This window comes from Colius striatus, chromosome 9, assembly GCF_028858725.1.
Source record: "Colius striatus isolate bColStr4 chromosome 9, bColStr4.1.hap1, whole genome shotgun sequence".
In the NCBI taxonomy this organism is placed as follows: domain Eukaryota; kingdom Metazoa; phylum Chordata; class Aves; order Coliiformes; family Coliidae; genus Colius; species Colius striatus.
Window position 1 is genome coordinate 21,326,935 of NC_084767.1, and position 19,012 is coordinate 21,345,946.

The 19,012-nt window shown below is 43.5% G+C and overlaps 1 protein-coding gene across 1 annotated transcript in view; it reads left to right on the plus strand.

Annotated features, from left to right (window-relative positions):
* The window catches only part of ADARB1 (adenosine deaminase RNA specific B1), an 80,049-nt gene that overhangs the window by 52,219 nt on the left and 8,818 nt on the right, over window positions 1-19,012 (plus strand). Inside the window, exons 5-9 of the mRNA XM_062002349.1 lie at window positions 637-751; window positions 3,397-3,565; window positions 4,076-4,224; window positions 4,767-4,935; window positions 14,565-14,746. Coding sequence (XP_061858333.1) covers window positions 637-751; window positions 3,397-3,565; window positions 4,076-4,224; window positions 4,767-4,935; window positions 14,565-14,746 — 784 coding nt within the window. The remainder of the gene's footprint in view (window positions 1-636; window positions 752-3,396; window positions 3,566-4,075; window positions 4,225-4,766; window positions 4,936-14,564; window positions 14,747-19,012) is intronic.

Consider the following 19,012-nt stretch of genomic DNA (forward strand, 5'->3'; position numbering starts at 1 on the left):
AAATCCTTCTAATTCTGAGGTAACTTATTTTTGGTTATACATTGAGATTTGCTACTCCTAAATTTAGGTATGTCTAGTAAAAGTAAGACAGAGAAAGTGTTTAACCAGCGTTGAAAACAGATTTATTCTTATTTATGTAATAGCTAGAGAGTGAATTTTATTGTGATAAAATGTTTACACGATGGTTTGAGGAGCCTGGTTTTTGCACTTCAATCTCCTTGTCAAGTCCAATGTTGAGGATACTGAAATGATGTCTTTTGAGGTTTGAGCATGAACGTATAGACTTATCTGTCTACCCAGTTGTCCTTCTGAGCCTCAAATGTTCATAACGATTGTGAGCATTAGGTACTTTGATGCTTGGCTTAAGGCTCTCTGACCCTGTTTTAACAGATGTGGAGCACACAGGGCTCTGTTTCCACTTAGGAAGAGCTGGCTGTGCTCAGTGTGCCTGAAAACTGGACCCAGCGACCTTGTCGACGTACTACTGATGCCTCAACATCCATTTCTGAAGTGAACAGTAAAAACTCAGTTTAATTGTTGTGTCAGATAATTTTAAAATCTTTATCACATAGTGCTGCTGTAATTTTTCACTTATTCATTTAATTTTCTAATGAATGTTTCTGTGTGATCCTACAGGTTTTAGCTGATGCTGTTGCACGCTTGGTTGTAGATAAATTCAGTGACTTGACAGAAAATTTCACATCTCCACATGCACGTAGAAAAGTCCTTGCTGGAATTGTCATGACAACAGGTAAAGAAAAAAAGAGTACCATTTAAACTGCTTAAATACAACAGCTCTGTTTGCATTCTAGGAAACTATATTTTTGTCAGTCAGTCAGTATTGAAATATGTTTTTACTGTTTAATCTCCAAGCTGCATGAAACATAGAACTTAAGTCTTGGCTAAGGACAATTAGAGGAAAATTAGACCTTCTGTTTTCACAGAGTTCCTGTCTTCTGCCAGATTGAGGCATCTGAGAAAACTCATGGGCTATGAAATACACGTCCCTTTTAAAATTAATTGTGCAACTTTTTGGAAGGGAATCTAAAATAGATTTCACTGCATCGGTCATACAGATGGCATTCTTGGGTTTTGGCATATTATGTAAGAAATTATGTGTGCTTTACAAGTTTTTAAGGTTTTGCACTTCATTAGAGTTATTCTGACTGTGTTTTATTCTTAGTGCTTTGTATCTCAGCCATTTTAGTAAAAATATGTGAAGAAAGCAGCTTCTGTTTCAGCAGCTGACACTGGTGTGCATGTAGAAGCAGCAGTAATGCTCTGGTTCTCTGATTGCTGGCATGAGATCCGTCCTCTTCCAGATCACCCAGAAGGGTGAAGTTCTGCCCTGAGCTGATCTGCAACCGTGCTGCTGCTGAATTTCCCTCAGGCTGAGATTTATCTTGCTCTTTAGTCCATCTGAACCCTTGATGAGACATTCATTCTGGGCCTCTTATGAAGCATTCCCAATTAGTTGTACAAGTCAGACAGGTATCAATGATAAATGTACATCCTTTCCTTGGTGGTTTGGGCAACGCCAGCCCTTTCTGCCTGGGGGATGTTGGCAGGGGCCTCCTCCACAGACCAGAGAGTTCTGAGGGTGCTGATTTGGGTAGAAGATAAGCAGGGAATGTGACAAGGGGACAATGTGACTCGGGCTCTGTCACAGGATATCCGTGGTGGGCTGACCCTGGCTGGCATCCAGACAGCCACCCAGCCTCATTCACTGCCTCTCCTGGGGAGAGCATGGAAGAAGAGCAAGAAGACTCAAAGGTAGCTATTGCCATAACCTTGAACGTCCTCTATTCCTTTCTCTGAGCTCTTACTGCTGAGCACAATGCTTATGGTGTGGGATATCCCTTGTTCACTGTCACTCAACTGTCCCAGCTATGCCCCCCCAAGTCTCTTGCCTGCCTGCCACAAGCTGGCCTTGGGAGGTTGGGAGAGAAAGCCTTGATGCTCCTTAAGTGCTGCTCACTGGCAGCTGAAGCATTTGTGAGGTACCAAGACTGTTTTAGCCTCAAATACAGAGTACTATGAAGAACATTCTGTAGTTTTATTTAATGTATTTTGTGATGTTTAACAAGTTTTTGTAGTCATTACTGTCTCGTGTCCACAATTCTCACAAGAGCTGGCTGACTGAAGAGTTAAGACTTAAATAACACACAAATACATTTTGATTAACTGTAGGAATAACTTTACACTGAATTAGAAACCATCTTTGCATGGATGTATATGTGGGGAACCCCTGGAATTAGATGACCCCGTTGCATAGCCTTGTGTGGCAGAGTAAGGTGGCTCCCTGCTTCCCTCCATGGCCTTCTCCTCCAGCCCAGGGGCAGGAGAGGGCAGCTGGGCTCAGGTTTGGTTTTTTGAAGGCCTTCTGTTTCATTAAGAGGGAGAGCTCAGAGAGTATATATCTCAATTACCTTTTTAATTACTCAGTTACTGATTCCTTTGCTAATTACTCTTTAGAGTCCTTGCATGGGCACTCTGTTGTGCAGCCAGAGGTTCTGGGGAGATCCTCCGGGTGCTTGGAGTGCGTTGAACATGGGATTTCTGCTTTTCCACACCGCAGTACCTATACTGTGGGAGGAAGAGAGCAGAAGGCTTTAGCGGGGCTTGGCCGCTGCCTGCCTCAACTGGTGAGGCCTCAAGAGCTTCAGAGGAATTTGTGTGGCTTGTTGGAGCTTTTTCTTTGCCAGTGTTTTGCTAGAAGGATGTAACATTTTGACCTGTCTCTCTGGATTTCTCACATGACTGACCTTTTGTGTCTATGTGTGATAAAGACAGTTCTTGGTATAGAAAAACCCATAATATGTTTTTAATTCTACTGTATGGAATGGTTTAATACCAAGACCCACACTTCTTAAAAGCATTGTACTACTGAGAAGCTTTACAGGAGTTTAAGCACTTAAACTTTTTCATTCCCTAGTCTTAAGTTTCGTGTTGTGGGCTCAATAGCCTTCCATAACGTGTGGCTGTTGTAATAGATGCATACCTTTCAGTTTCTAAAGTCACTGTGAATGTCTGCAGAGGTGGCCAGAAGGTGCCATGCAAGCAGCTGGCTGGCTGCCTGAGGCTCAGAGAAGCAGCACTGTCTGTGGAGCTCAGACTTCTACAACTCTTCCTGAAGCATCACTTTTTCCCTGCAGGTTTTAATTTTCTAACTAGTCAGAACTCCAAGAAGAAGAACTCCCAGGAACCGTAGACATGCTGGTGCAGGGAGGGTTTGGCTGAGTGAAGCTTTTGCTTTAAAGACAGAGGAAGCAACTTTTTTTTTAAAAGAAGCAAACAAAAAAAAAGTTTTAAAACCCTCTGGTTTCTGCAAGAAGATCCCTTGATAGACTAGTGGTGATTTCAGTCGCGTATTCTTCCCGAAATGTTGTTTTCCAGGTACAGATGTGAAAGATGCCCTGGTAATAAGCGTTTCCACGGGAACAAAATGCATCAACGGTGAATACATGAGCGATCGTGGGCTTGCATTAAACGATTGCCACGCGGAAATTATCTCTCGCCGATGCCTGCTTAAGTTCCTGTATACTCAACTTGAGCTTTACCTAAGGTATGCTGGGGGGAAAAGAAAGATGAGGCGATCACACAGTGCTGAAAAGGTGTCTGTGTGAAACATCTGTCTGAATTATTTCAATGTGAAACACTTGTCCTGTCACATTAGGATGTTTACTTTAGAACCCGAGCCCTTTACCCTCAAGTTTGACTTGAACAAAGCATGTATTCCGTTAGGTGTCAGTCATTAGAGGGGAGGACAGAAAACATAATTGGGAATCATTTTTGTAAACTGTAAACACATAAATCAAAATAATCACAAGGGGACTCAAGGGTGATGATGTCTCATTTGCCTGTAAGTGCCTGGAAGCTTATCTGAGGATGCAAAGGGCTTTCTGTTTCTTGTCTCAATGGTCTTTTAATTTTGTTAGTTGTAGTAACTGTTAAGTTTATTCTGTAAAATTTCCAGACATCCCGTCTTGGTTTTTAATGCCTACTAAGTCTGACCAACTTATGTTTCTTTATGTGATACTGTCAGTTTTGACTCTAGCTTTATTCTCTGTTTCAGCAATAAAGAAGATCAACAAAAATCCATTTTTATGAAGTCTGAGCGTGGTGGGTTTAAGCTGAAGGAGAATGTGCAGTTTCATCTCTACATCAGCACATCTCCTTGTGGTGATGCGAGGATTTTCTCACCCCATGAAGCAGCACAAGAGGGTATGGTAGCAGTCCGGCTCAAGCCAGGGAGTTCTTTGAGCATCTACTAGTAGAACAATTAAACAAAGGTGTCATCTTTCCTTTAGTCTAGATTGTGCCCATGAGACCAAGAAGGCCAAGGGCATCCTGACTTGTTGTCAGCACTAGTGTGGCCAGCAGGATCGGGGCAGTGATTATGCCCCTGTACTGGGTTTGTGCAGAATTAACTGAACTCTGTCACTGCTCCTATTTGTAATGGGGATGTCTGTCTGCCCCTGGTCCATCCAGTAACTTCATTCTAATGCTGCAGCATTCAGAACAGAATGGGAGAGCTACCTGCTGCATACTGCTCCTTCCTGGCAGGCTTGATTTAACTGCAAGTATGTTTTAGAGGACTGTATTTGTGAGAGATGTCTGATGCTGCAGCTGATTTGCAAGAAGCAATAGAAATTGTTATAAAAACCAGCACTTAGCAAGGCAAATGCCTTCAATGCCTTTTCTTTTTGTGATGCTGTCTGTAAAATGTGTTGATCTCCTGACTGACTGTGATTTTTGTCATTTAGACCAAGGGGACAGGCATCCAAACCGCAAAGCCAGAGGACAGCTACGGACAAAAATAGAATCTGGGGAAGGGACCATCCCCGTGCGCTCTACCACCACCATCCAGACGTGGGATGGCGTCTTGCAAGGAGAAAGGCTGCTTACCATGTCCTGCAGCGACAAGATAGCCAGGTGAGATACCGGATGATGGGCTGCTTTGCTGTTGCTCTTGTTTTGGTGCTGAGCAAGAAAGGAAGGTTACAGGATGCCAGCCATGACTGGGTCAGGTCATTGAGTACCTTATGGCCAAGCTCAGATATAGCATTAGCAGTGGCCATAACTCCCGAGATGAAGCTCTCATTCTTCACCTCCCATGGGAGTCAGACCTTCTGCTGGCTTCAGGGGCAAGGTGAAATGATTATCTATCATACCAGCCACTACAAAGTGGGACAGCTTTCTTTTGTTTCTTTATCACTTGGAAATAACAGAGGAATGCTTTTTTCCCCCCTCCCTGAAGTAGTATAATGTGAGCAGAGCAGTGCAATATATATATGTTACATTTGAATAAGTTCCTCTGACCTGCATCCTTGCCCCACCATTGAAAATGTTCAAGATTGGGGATGGGGCTTGGAGCAACCTGGTCTAGTGGAAGGTGTCCTTTCCTATGGCAGGGGATTGAACTAGATGATCTTTAAGGTCCCTTCCGACGCAAACCAGTCTATGATTCTGTGATAGCAAAGATGCATACGTTTTCCGTGGGTAGAGTTGTATTGTTTTATACAGGGGAAAAGTGTTCCAGCTAAAAAATGGGCACTTTTAATTTTTAACTTCAAAAATATTTTCATTTTAGTTTAAATATTTTTGCTGCAATTAAATATTTTGTTTGTGAATATTAATGCTTTTATTAATAGTATGTTCAGTTCTTGATTGTCCTTTTTGACAAAGATTGGAAGATTTTGTTGTTGTTGTTCAAAACCATAAATGGACAAGTGATTACCCCCATAACAGTCTGGCAGCAGTATCCTTTAAGAAGTGTCAGAAACATGGGAGAGTTGCAACACATTTTTTTGAAATGAGCCCATGTTTGCAGCCTCCGCGTTCCTGCAAAATAGATGAGAAATGCCAAGTTTTTCGGCTGATGATATTTTTGTTGTTTTTTAATTAAAATAGCTCTGCTGTTTTGTCGAGTCACAGTTAGCCTGATTCAAAATGTATTGTGTTAGGTGGGAACTATTCTTGTGTACTGCATATGCCAAATCAAAGATCCAGGAGGAAGGTGACGCAGTCGCTTTGCCCCTCCAGCCTTGTCTGAAGTAATCTGCATCTCTGCTGAAGGAATACGTTTTGCTTCAGTTTAAATCCCCATAACATAACTGGATAGGGCCTTTCAAAAGCAAGGACAGTGGGTTGTTGAAAGATAATTCTAAAAAAAAAGTAATTTCAGTTTATTTTATAATATTTTCAATAAAATTCACCAAATACATTCCCCAGCTTCGGGCCAGGGACTTCTCCCAACCACCCGACATGGTAATTGTGCAACATTCATTTGACTTCTTGTATCACATCATCATTGCTGTGAGTTCAAATGAAAAAAATGAAGAAAGTTGTTGAGTTAGAACACATTTGACTGTTTTGTTGATTTTGTGTGATGCAGAACAGAATCCATCTCTCGCTTGCGTAGCTAGCTGTCACCTCTCCTTGGGGCTAATGGGAATAATTTTGTTTGTGCCAGTGAAGGAAGCAAATAGAACCCCTTGACACAGAACAAAGGCTGTATGGACGGGTAAGGAGGCCCAAATTTTCATATTCTTTTTTTTCTTTTCCTTTTTTTTTTGACTTTTCCCTGACACTTCTGACTGTGTTTTGTCCATTTACATTTGAAAGAATGCATTGCTCTCTAGTGCCCAGCAGACGTGTCCTCCAGTCAGCCTGAGGCCTGTGAATTTCCACCAAGCTTTCCCAAAGGTTCACAGTTCCTAGCCTGGAAAAGACATGGATAAATTTGGGATGTAGGATTGCACAAGCAGGAAAACTTCTTCCATCTGAACAGCCTCGTCTGTGTAGGTCATTCCAAAGTCATGTAGCTGTGGGACTGAGAGGGATATGGTTTAGTGGTGGCTGTGGAAGTGCTGGAAAAATGGTTGGACTGAATGATCTTAATGGTTTCTCCCAACCTCAACAACTCTAATTCTGGGATTATTGTGTATAGCCCAAGCTGCTGTTTCCAGCCTCTGAGTGTTTTGTTGCAGTGTGCTGTCTAGCACCATCCTGAGCCTGGCAGGAGCATCCAAAAAAACCTGTGAGAAGTATGGAAAGACCATGACTGTAATCCCATTTGGGTCAGAAGCATTAGAACAGGGTTAGCCTAGGGTGACACTGCAGTGTAGTGTTGGGGTGGTTTCTGTGACCAGAGTAGCTGTTTTAGGACATTAATACACATGCATTCATTTAAAATGTATCCTGACCTGGTACCATGGAACATTGTCCTTTTTTGTCATTCTCCTTTTGATGTGTTTTTCCACCCACATTCATTTTAAGTTTTTGGCTTCAAATACTTACTTGACTTCTCATGAAACAGTCCAGTTGTGGCTAATGTCTTTCTGAGAAGAGCAGAATTTTTTTTTTTCACCCTGTTTCATTGTTAGGCTCTAGGAATTGAGAAAAGCCTTAATGTTAGGTCAAGTTAAAAACGGGGAAATGGCTTTCTATTTTAAAGAAGGGAAAACATTATTTATGATAATCTTTTGTGTGCAAGAACATCACGTGCCCCTGCACTGCCCTCATTTTGTGCTTATTCAGAGTAGAAAATCCAGATGTGCTTTTCCCCAATGACTTTGTCTTCTTCATCCTGCCACCTAATTTTTGGGGACTGATGAAATTGCACAAATGCATTTTACAGCCCTAGTCATGCTCACTACAGGCTGGATGTCTGCAGCTGTATCTATGCACATCCATCTCTGAGTTCAAGAGTTGTTTCTAAGTGGCAAGCTCCACAGCAAAGCTGGTGTCCTTTCTGAAGAGCAATAGAAAGAGCAGTTCTCCACACCAGTTCTTAATCTAAGTGACAGTGGCTGTGTGACATGTCAGTAAAAAACCTAGGCGAGAGTGGTAGGAAACCTCTACCCAAAATATGGCACCTAAATAACCAGATGTAGCCTCGCTTAACCTCTCACACCTGTGACCTGAGTCTTGATCCAGGCCCACTGGTATGCAGCAAATCCAGGCAATGCCAGAAAAGCTGGGATGAGTCCAAGCTGTGTGGTTGCCAGGCTAGGTACAGCTACAAAGGAGACGAGATTATCTTGTCTGTGACTGCAAATTTGGCCTCAGAATACGGAAAAAGATGTTTGTGAGAAGTACTGCTGTCAAAGACCATGGACTTGTTGCACTTACTGTTTTATAGTGTGGGCTGTTGACAGAGCCACTTGGTGTAGAAGCTCTGAGTCCACCTTGTGTAAGTGGCCAGTGAAAGGCATAAACTGATGGTAGAGATTCAGTTAATCTCTTAAGGAAACCGAGATAAATTGGATTTAAAGTCAGAAAAGAAAGCAGACTGCAGTTAGATGAATGAAGCCAACCCTGCCAGGCAATGAGAGTAAAGCCTGTCTGGTTGTGAAGACAGACAAGTGCTTGTCACCGAGCTACAGAGGTGAAGGCTCCCAGAGGGCTCTGCAGGCATCCCTGGGGATGCTGCTGGCCTCAAGCTTGCCAGGCTGGTAAGAGCAGTCTCAGAAGCCACCAATGTGCAAGAAAAGCCCCAGGTGCAGCTACTGCAAGCACAAGTACCTCCTGTTCAGAGCTAGCAGGAGCCCCTGGTCTGTGGCCTCCAATGCCTTTGTGGTGAGAGACTTGTCACCCCACATCTCGGACACAAAGAAGTCCAGGGCACCTCTTGCTTCCCATTGCAATTTGAAAGACCTCAAAATGTCCTTGGTGTCACAGTGAGCCAAGCCTGCCTTTGGGATTACTCCCTGAGGTGCTGCCATCCAAGCTGCACACCTCTGTCATGGAGGTGGGCAGGAGATGCGTGTGGGGAGGCAAAGTGAGGATAGCCTGACACTGTCTCACACACTGATGTCTTCTCTATCTTACCAGCAGTTGCAAGTTAAAGATTGTCAGGAATACATTGTCAGAAAAAATGCCTACTAAGTCATTTTCCTTTCTTCACAGTCATTGCTACTTATAAATTATACAGATAAGTGCAGCACTTTGAATTGTAAACACATGGCTTTGTCACATTTGCATGAATGTAGCTCCATCTTTTTCAACAGTAAACCCTCATTTGGTAGTTGTAGGGCACTATTCATCTTCCTGTGGTGAATTCTGACACCAGCTCCACGTGCACACCATTGTAGGTGCAGCACATCGTGACTCACCTCCCCCATACTGCTGTCTGTGTAGAAATTATTGAGAGGGGTAGCTAAGATGTTTGGTATTAATGTCAAGCTGTATTGCCTACTGCTGTTAGGCTCCCCTCAGTTCTGTGTTTTTCTCTAAAACAGCACAAATAAGAGCACTCCAATGTAGTTTGGGTTTTGGAAAGTTCAGAGGCGAGTTTTTATCTGAAGTGTGTCTTTTCAACCTGAGTTGGTTCTTTTTTTTGCAAGAGATGCACTAGGCACACTCTGTGAAAACATTGCTGCAGAGTTAAATTTTACCTACAGCTTCAAAAGGTGAAATCAGCAGACCTTGTAGGGATCCACTGTAGATACCCTGGCCTCTGAGCAGAAGTGTGACAATACAGCAAGGAAGAAAGGACTCCTTTTGATTTGGTGTAGGTCTCAGGTTTCTCTGCCCTCATTTTTAATGTAGTATGATTGAGAACAGCAAAAGAGTTGAGAAGGTCATCTGTCCTCCAGGTGGTTATCAACAAGATCTAAGTGATGGTTATAGAGTAAGTAGGATAAATAAGTAAAACTCAGGTTTCTGCAATGCAGTGCTCATCTATAAAATCTCAGGTGAGCACACTACACAGAGAGTATCCCCTGTGTAAATAGTTAAGAGTTGGACACAATCCATGTCACAAATCTGCAAAGGCCATTGTTGGGGTCTGGTCTGTAAAGGTGGTGAGAAGTAGTGGTTTGAAAAAGCATTTCCCTGTGTGCCCGAGCACAAGATTACTTTGTAGATGAGGTAGAATATGTGGCAAAATCTTGAGGACAGGGAAAATGTGGTGTTTTGTTCTGACTGTAGCTATGCATGTGTGGGGAACTGAGAAGCTGAGAGCACAGTGCGGGTATGAAGCACTGCAAACTGTGCTCCCAGGGAGACAACTCAGCAGCATTCTGGAACTAAAGTCAGTTTTCATTCACACCTGAAATTTTTCAAATGTCTCAATTTTTCATGTCAAACAAAAATACTCAATGAAAAGCAGGGGTTTTCTATAAGAAAAAGACAGCATGAAAAAAGGTGATCTGCCAGTACAACTTGAAATCAGTAAGATACTCTGCAGGAGAAAGCATCGTTTGTGCGGCGCTTGTTTGCTTTCCAGCAGGAAGCTGCCAGCTGCCCTTGGAGCGTGCTTTCGGCAGCACATCTTCTGACAGAGCCACGGATGAGGAGCCCCCAGCACGCTGCCCCGTGCTGTTCCCTCCTGTGTCCTCCATCTCCCTGCTGTTGGCTCTGACCACACAGTTGTTTGTGGAGCTGTGCTTTAAACCACACTAGAGAAACTGCCTCTTCCAAACACAAGGAAGGGGGTTGGGATTTTGTTTTAAAAAACCTGAATGATGTCACTGAAGGAAATTAGCAAGCTGAGGAGGATCAAGGTGACAATAGGAGAGGCCTCTTCAGTCAGGCTTGGCACTGATGAACTGATGGGGTGCAGCTTCACGCTGTCATCCACTTTATGCTTTTTTAACTGTTTGGAGCTGCTCAGTGGCCAGATAGTTGAATAAGGTTCTAATTTCCTTTCACTTCTCCTGGAAAGGCAGCGGTAGCTCTTAGGTGTTATGATGGGAATAATATAGGTGCAAGCAGGGACCGTTGCAGCATATTGTCTGGCCTGTCTGAGGGAAAAGGAAAGCTGTGAGTTTGATTTGCAGTTCATTTCGCTTCGCATGCTTAGTACGTTTCTAAGTACTGCTAGAAAAACGTGAGAAATGTTGTTGCCTTGTCAACCATAGCAGGGCTTAAGTATCACCTCAATGAGCCCTTGATAGAGTGAACCCAACTGCTTGGTCACTCAAAGTGACCTTCTGTCTCACAAAAGGCAGCTCAAAAGTGAAAGGCCAGTTTGCAATGAGTAATTGCGCCTTCACTTGAATTCTGGCAGCCCCTCAGCTGCCTTTCTTTATGCTGTGCATCACTTGCAAAACTGCAGAGCTGAAGCTGAGAGAGCATAGCTGATGAGCTGGCCACAGGATCCCCATCCCCAGGCACCCAATGTTCCCCAGCATTGGGTGGCCATTGTGCCAGTGGAAAGCTGCTCAGCTCAACAACCCTGGCTGGACTCAGCTACCGAGTAATGCACCAGTGACTGTACTGAGATCTAGGCATCCAGCTCAGATCAAGGCACTTGCGTGGAAATGTTGGCAATCTGGACCTAAATCCTGTGGTTCATGCTTCGTGTCCATATAAAAGCTTGTATTTCAAATGTCAGGTTTACTTCAAAGTCTTTTAAAGGTTGTGAAAGAAAACTCTTATAGTACCTTAAAAGAGGAAACGGCCTCAAGTTGTACCAAGAGAGGTTTAGGTTGGAGCTTAGGAAGAACTTTTTCCCTGAGGGGGTTGTTAAACAGTGGCACAGACTGCCCAGGGAGTTGGTGGAGCCCCCATCCCTGGAGATATGGAAAAGCTGTGTAGCTTTGATGCTGAGGGACATGGTTTAGTGGTGGGCTTGGCAGTGTGAGGTCAGTGATTGAACTCGATGATAATGAAGGTCTTTTCCAACTGACACAATTCTATGGCAAGCCTCTTGGATTTTTCCAGTGACAAGTTGAACATTGGAGGATATCTTTGTGCCTGGGAGGTGTTCTTTCCCCCTCAGCACACCTGCTGTCTACTTGCCTTACCTCTGGTGTTTCCTGTATGCTGCTTACACTCCTACTTTAGTGCTTTTATCTGTTGCAAATGTGGTGCCATCTTCTTGCTTTAAAGGTAAAGAGAGCTTCTGCATGGGTCTAGTCTATGATCTGCCCAGTAAGACTAGACCTGAGATCAGGTCACTTGATGTGGGAGCTCTGTCTTTCTGCCCATGGCTGGTGCAGGAGAGATTCAAACTGAGCTACTGATGGGAAAATTCTTTTTCTGATTTCTTGAGCCATCAAGTGGCCAAGGTCTGTGTCTGCTCTACTGCAGTGTGCAAAGACTCCTTTTTGTGTTAAAAACTACATCTGGGCCTTGGAACATTTGAGTTTATAAGCTAGATGTAAGTTGCTTCAGATACTTAGCCCTTTTCTGGCACTATTTTATCAGGAAGACAGAATCCTTTGCTTAGTTGTTTCACTGGAAAGGCAACACTGACTTTTATATAAAAGTTTTCTGTAGTCAATATTACTCTTTCTGCTCCACACCTCACACTTTGTAGGGAAGTACAATAGAATTTGGCCAATAGCTTCCAAAGAACGTTCATCTCTGCCTTTCTGCTGGTTTCTGATACAAGTATGTGTTTCTATTGATAATTATATCTCTTTTTTTATTACAACAATTGACCTCTAAAGCTGGTTTTATAAACCTAACATCCACCATCCAACCCTGCCTAATCAATATTGAGGCTTTGGTTGTGTGAATGGTTTCTGCAAAGCTTGTCCTTGCAGCAGGCCAGCTGCACCAAATCCAGCACTCACGAGCATGTGATGCAGCAGCCCCAGAAAGCAGCAAACATGCAGACAGCCAAAGAGTAGCTGTTGTAGTACCAGTCTGTACAGCTCAGCTTGCAGGAGCTTGAGCAAGTATCTGCACTCTTCCTCTCCTATTAATCAAAACAAGTTGAGAAAGGCAAACTTTCCTTTTCTGCGCCAGAGGTCTCCAAGTGTGGGAAGAAGCAGCAGAACTCAAGCTCTGCAAACACTGAAGGCTGAAGCGAGGGAAGGGGTCTGGCACAGCTTTTATTCAGGGAGCTAGGGCTTGCCAGAGGAATACTTTGACCTTTTCCAAAATGTCCATCCATCACTCAAGTGCTGTTCATGAAAAGTGAAATGTGATGTGCCTCGTCAAAGGAAACTCACTTCCTGTGTCTGCAAGTTTCAGACACAATCCTAAAGCTCTGCATTTGCAATGCTTGGTCTTGAATTCTTTCCAGGTGTTTCCTCCACAATATTGTCCATGTCTGTAGCAGTCTGTATGCTTCCTTATGCTTGCTGTAGGTAATATTGTAAATAACAACAATATTGTGATTCATTCGGCCTTTGAAATACCTGTGTGCTTACAAAATTCTAGTCATGGCAAGGTCCTTAGAAAGGTGTCTTGGCCCTGGGAAGTAATAACTTTCACTGGATATCTTTACTCTGACATTTAGTTGCTGATGGTATTTACATTGTTCTACTCTTGCTTTTATTCAATGTAAAATGTTACCTTTTTATTAGCACAGTATTTCCCCTCACTCATTAGGACCAGCTCTGTTAAGTACAGGTGAGTAAGCTAATGCACATTGCTTCCATTTTCATCTAAAGTAAAGATGTGCCAAGGAGTTGTTTCCTTGGGTTGCAGGTTTTGTTTGAAGTTTTTTAGGAAACATGTTGTGAGCCTGGTAGCTGACTTTTAGTTCAGTTTTTGCAGTAGTGAAGCAGTTGTGCCACATAGTTTCCAGGCTGAGCTGATGCTGATGTGTAGCTGTGCCTATCCCAGCACAAGCTGCAAGAAACCCTGGTAGCAATATCCAGGTTCACCCGTTTTCCTTAGAAAGCCTTGCAACCTGGTCTGGGATGGGCCTTTTAATGACAACAGCCATTCTGTTACGAGCACAAGAGCTTTCAGCGTGCTCGTCTGGTTTATTCAAGCACCAGAAGAAACTTTCCTGCTGCTCATGTCTGGGTGCTGCAGTTGTGCTCAAGTATGATATTTTGATACTGCCAAGCTGTTTGCAAGTACACCTCAGAGGCAGGGACAATAAAAATACTCTGCAGGAGACTTTGAAGTTTTAAAAAGTACCCAAAAACTTTCAGTGCCTGGCTCCCATGCATGCTATATCCCTGCCACTGGACCTGATCACTTGTAAGTCACAGTGGTGCAGATGGGGATTTATGGTTGGAGTCTAGGAGGCAGCTGAAGTGAGAAAAGAATATGTGCACTGTTTGCATATTTGATTCAGTTTTGACCCTGCCTGTGGATATGGCAAGCAATTACAGCTGTCTTTTCTGGCAAGAGGGTGTGGGTAGTTCGGCCAGGGTGTCAAGGACAAGCTTTCCCTATGCTGACGAGGTGCTGAGGTCTTTCAGGCAAAATCTTTCTTGTGTTCTAGGAGGGGTGGTTTGCCCACTGCCACCACCTTTGGAGGCTTCAGCTACTGTTTCTGACTGAGAATCTCACTGTTGGCTTCCTCTGATTGAATGATTCTGTCCGTTAGGGTGCTGGAAAGTGCATCATCAGACCTCTTAGTGGGGCAGTAAAGTCACGAGGTCTGCTCCTGATATGGGTGCTGACAGTGGACCTCTTGCTATGGGTCATCTTACTCAGGATTTTGTTGAGCATCCCATAAGCCAATCCCTGCAATTCTGTCAGGTGCCACATCTATGCTACCATAGTTCATGTGCTGACCAAGAGGAAGGGTTGAAAGTCTGGTCTGTTGTGATTGACTGCTGTTATGTCTGGCAGATGTTACTTGTTCCATTAAAAAGAAAGTTGTTTTTTGTTTTTTTGTTTTGTTTTTCCCTCCCTCTTAGGTGGAACGTATTGGGTATTCAAGGAGCCTTACTTAGCCTCTTTGTGGAGCCAATTTACTTCTCTAGCATCATCTTGGGGAGTTTATATCATGGGGATCATCTATCCAGAGCCGTATACCAGAGGATAGCAGAGATAGAAGATCTACCACCTCTTTATACACTCAACAGACCTTTACTTAGTGGCAAGTATCTAATGGAGAAGGCCGTGCCGGTAACTAAGTCTGTTCCAGTAGCAATGTGATTCTGCAGTTCTCAAAACCTTGCAAGTTACGTACTGTGAGTAAACTGCTTTCTGGTTATGACAGAGAAGTCATGGTGTAAACCTAATATAGCTACTTGGTCAGAAATGCCATAGCAAGGGCTGCCCATGAGTTAAAAGGTGGCAAGTGCTGGGGTATGAACCTTTGGATGTGGCTTCACGTGATTGCTGTCTGGAGCGGGCCCTAGCAGTATGTGAGGCTAGCTGAGGGCCCTGGCTTAGTGAAACCCCTTCCCACCTGTGAAATGGTGTGTTACCTCTCACTGTGTTAGCTCTCACTGTCACTTCTCTTGCCATTGCAGATACTTGTTGAACTGCCACGTCATTAATCAGTATGCTGAGATAGCCACATTTGGTTCACAATTTCTAGACCAATAACCAGCTAGAAATGGATGGAGAGAACATCTCAGCTGCCCTTGGTTGTACTTTCTTTGTGTCATCAATCTCTGTTGGATGCAGCATTAGCTATAATTAGCATGGCACCCAACTTGTTTGCATGACCCAATAATCGTAATATTTTAATCTCCACTTATGTAGGTTAATGCACAAATGCTGCATTTGAAGCCCAGTGGCACATTTTGGGGAAATGTTTTTAATAGAATATTAAATATACCCGACAGACAGCACTATGGCAAGCCCCAGCCTTAGTGTAGTTAGCAGTTGTCCTCTGCAGCTGCTGTTGAACATTTAAGTAACGTTGTGTGGCTTTGCACTGGTCCTGGGCTCTAGTGAGGCTCAGAGGAATGGCAGAATTTGAATTAACATGCCATAAGCTCTGGGTGAGCCGCAACTTTCAGTGGAAAGTTCCAAAGTGCCTGAAATTCCCAAACTGCTTGTTACAGTAAAGCTGTGAAAGCTTAAAATCCCAAATCTCTTATCACAGAATGGTATCCTCCCTCTTGTTGTGTGCATTGCTTTGTTCTGCGGAGCTTGGCTTTTGGCACGTGTCTGTTTATTTTCCAGAGTGGAAAAAAACAAGAAGAAAAAAAAGAAAACCCTTTTAAAGCATGTTTAAAGATTTACATGAATTTTTTAAATAGATTTAGGGAGAGATTGGGGAAAGACCACAGCGAACAAGCAGCATTCCTTTAGATAAGAAAGGTAGCTAATGTGGATTCCCTGCACTAAGACATACTGAAATGTTAAGTAACATATTTGTCCTTATATTAGCAAGTAAGTAACAGTTGTAGCACTCACAGTACCAAATACCAAATTGTTGTATGGGTGTAGCAGCTGATGTATGGACTGTTTCTGCCTGATTTGGGGGAATTTTTATCAGTTCTTCAAGACAGCAGGTTTGGGGCAGGGTGGGAGGAGGTTTTGTTACCCTTTTCACAACACATAATAGTACCTTGTCTTCTTAAAAATCATCTTTCTGCAACGTTGCTGTCAGCTACTTGCCATGAAATAGCACCATCTGTTTAAACAGTTTAGCTGAGCAGTGGAGAGAGTTCAGAAATGTCCTCAGCTGTTGAGCATTTCATGAAAATGCACATCTCAGAAATGTATGGGAAGTGGATTTGGGAGGATGGGCCAAGGATTGTGTTGATGGATTTTTTCCTACTGTTTCGTTATTGAAAGCTTGTCTTCTGACCCATGCTGTTGGCTTCTGCAGGGGCATTTCTGTAGGTACCCACTTGCCCTTTGATTCACGCATTTTTCAATGTGCAACCACTACTGTCCCAAATTCTGCGTTCCTGCTGGTACTGCACACACAGCTGTGTGATGGTGACTTGTTTCTACCAGAGGGATGAGATAAAAGTAGCTGCCTTTTGCCCACTGCCTCACCTGTTTAGCTGAGAAAGTACTGGAAAAACGTGCTTTTTCCTCTCGTAACACAAGTTTTATGTTTGCAGGGACGATTGCGTTAAGTCAAGCTGGGTTATGGTTATCTACTGCTAAAAGTTGACTTTTCCTCAGCTTTCTCTCCTCATGGGAGATTTTCTACTTATACCTCCTTTTCCCAGCAAGTTAAGTGTGACCACACCTGTCAGAGAAGCCGTCTTTCAGCTGGGGGATATGGGAAACCCCTGTGTTGGTAGAAAACTCCCTCCCCTTGCTGACTCTGGGCAGCTTTTGGATGGCAGGCCCTGGCCTTTTGGGATGCATTTAGCAGCTCAGCACTGAGGGCACATAAGCTCTCAGTGAGAGCTGGGCAGCTCACCTGGAGGGACAATGGGTTCAAGTCTTATAAATTCCTAGAATAATCTGAAAAGGGATCTATTTGTCAATCAAATAGAGGGAGGATGATTGTGGAATCAGCCAATAATAAAGTGGCAGTCTAGGGGGTAATCTGCACAGACTCTCTTTGGAGCTGCTGTGGGAGATGGGCATGAATGAGTTCAGCCAGCATGGCAGCAGGGTGGCAGAGCTCAGCAGTCAGAGGCAGCTCTGGAAAATCCTTGAGAGCAGACATCATTAAATGTAGGAGCACAAATAGAGGAAAAGTTTTCCCTCTTCTGCTGTCGGTCAGTTGACAGTTTCGTATGGTTTAATTTCTCTAAAGCTTTTACCAGAATGTTGTCAAAAATTACATTGTTCTTGATTTCAACCTGTTCCTCATGGTGCCCTAAAAGTATTTACTATTTTGGTTCTTGGCTGAAACATCCTGGAGCAGTGTCACATCTGCAGATGATCTTGTCACCAGCTTAGAACTGTCTTAGGTAAGACCAAGGTGCTAAGGCATGATCCATCCAGCCCAGTACTTTCCCACAGGCAGTTAATCAGTGTAACAAAAAAGAAGAAAACTGTGAGCCTTTGCAACTGCATCCTGAGAGTCACAGGTGTTATCTGCAGACCAGGGACATCCTGAGTCAGACATTGAGAATCTTTGTGTTAGAAATCCTTAATGGATCTTTCATTCATGAATTCCTGGTACTGGGTTTACAACCTTTCCCCTCCTGCAATGTAGTTCAGTGAGGAGGGCTATGGCACATGGAAAGATTTGTGCAATGGAATTTCCTCTCTGCTAATTTAGTTGGCGGCTCCTCAGTGGACTGTGTGATCCAGGTTAGAAGCAGCTGTGTCGTGGTGCTTGTGGCATGGCACTTAGGAATATTGCAGAGGTAGAGAAAACTAAGTCCAGTTGTTTTTTTTTTTTCAAACTGAAAAGTCTGCTTTGTTGTTCCTTGCACAGAGACCCTTCCAAGTAAGGATCGTCCCATCCATTTGACTATCGCAGTTTTCAGCTAGTGAGATCAAAGCAGCAGCTGATAATCAAGACAGACAGCAGCACTGATTTGTATGGTGGCATTGTAACATTCTGTTTGGTTCTGTGATCCTTCAGTAAAAATTCTTAACATTTACTTTGCTTCTTTTGATTACTGTTGATCATTGTCTTGACCTTTTGGTAAACCTGAGTATTAGAAACTAAAATCCCATTCTTGAGTGCTCCAAGATCGGCACTTCTTATGCAAATTTGCTTTGTTTCTTCCTCATACATATTAGTATTTATTTATGAGGAATTTTGTCTGCCTTTTTATTGCCCAGTCATCCAATACTGTGAGGTTTTTTTCTGCTACTCTCTGAAATTACTTCTCTTATTTACCTTCTTAAATAGTTTAGTATCATCAACAATCTTACCTCGTTTCCAGGTCACACACTTTGTCCAAGTCTGCACAGAGCCTGAGGGTTTCCAGTTGCATTGGGTCTTCCCAAGAAGACCATCTTCACCCAGGTGCCCATTAACTCTGTTTTTAAGGCAGACATCAGACATCCAGAGCTCTCTACAAGTTAGTATCACACTGGCCATCTCCATCTTCAGTTACTAAGGCAGGTTTTTGTTGAATTGTTACCAATATTGCTGCATTTACCTCTGTGCCCATCATAGTTCCTGCAGCCACCCTGCTGCAGATTTCACGTTTATTGAATGCTATTTCCCTGGCACACCTCAAAACTCCCTACAAACTGGAGTTGCACTGGTCACCTTTTGTCATTGTGAACTGGCATGGTGAGAGGCTGTGTGCATGGCTACTGTTCAGCTGCCTCCTCTTTAGTTTCCTCGAACGTGGTTGAATAGTGCCTGGGTTCCACCACTGGTGTTTGCTTACCTCATATACATATCCCAGAATGTTTTCACTGGCACTTCACCTTGAGGTGGCTCCTTGGCGTGTTGCTTGTGAAGAGGGGCTCCAGGGTGGGCCTGGGAACCCACCTGCTTTTTGCAAGACGTTCGTTTGGGTTTCGTACA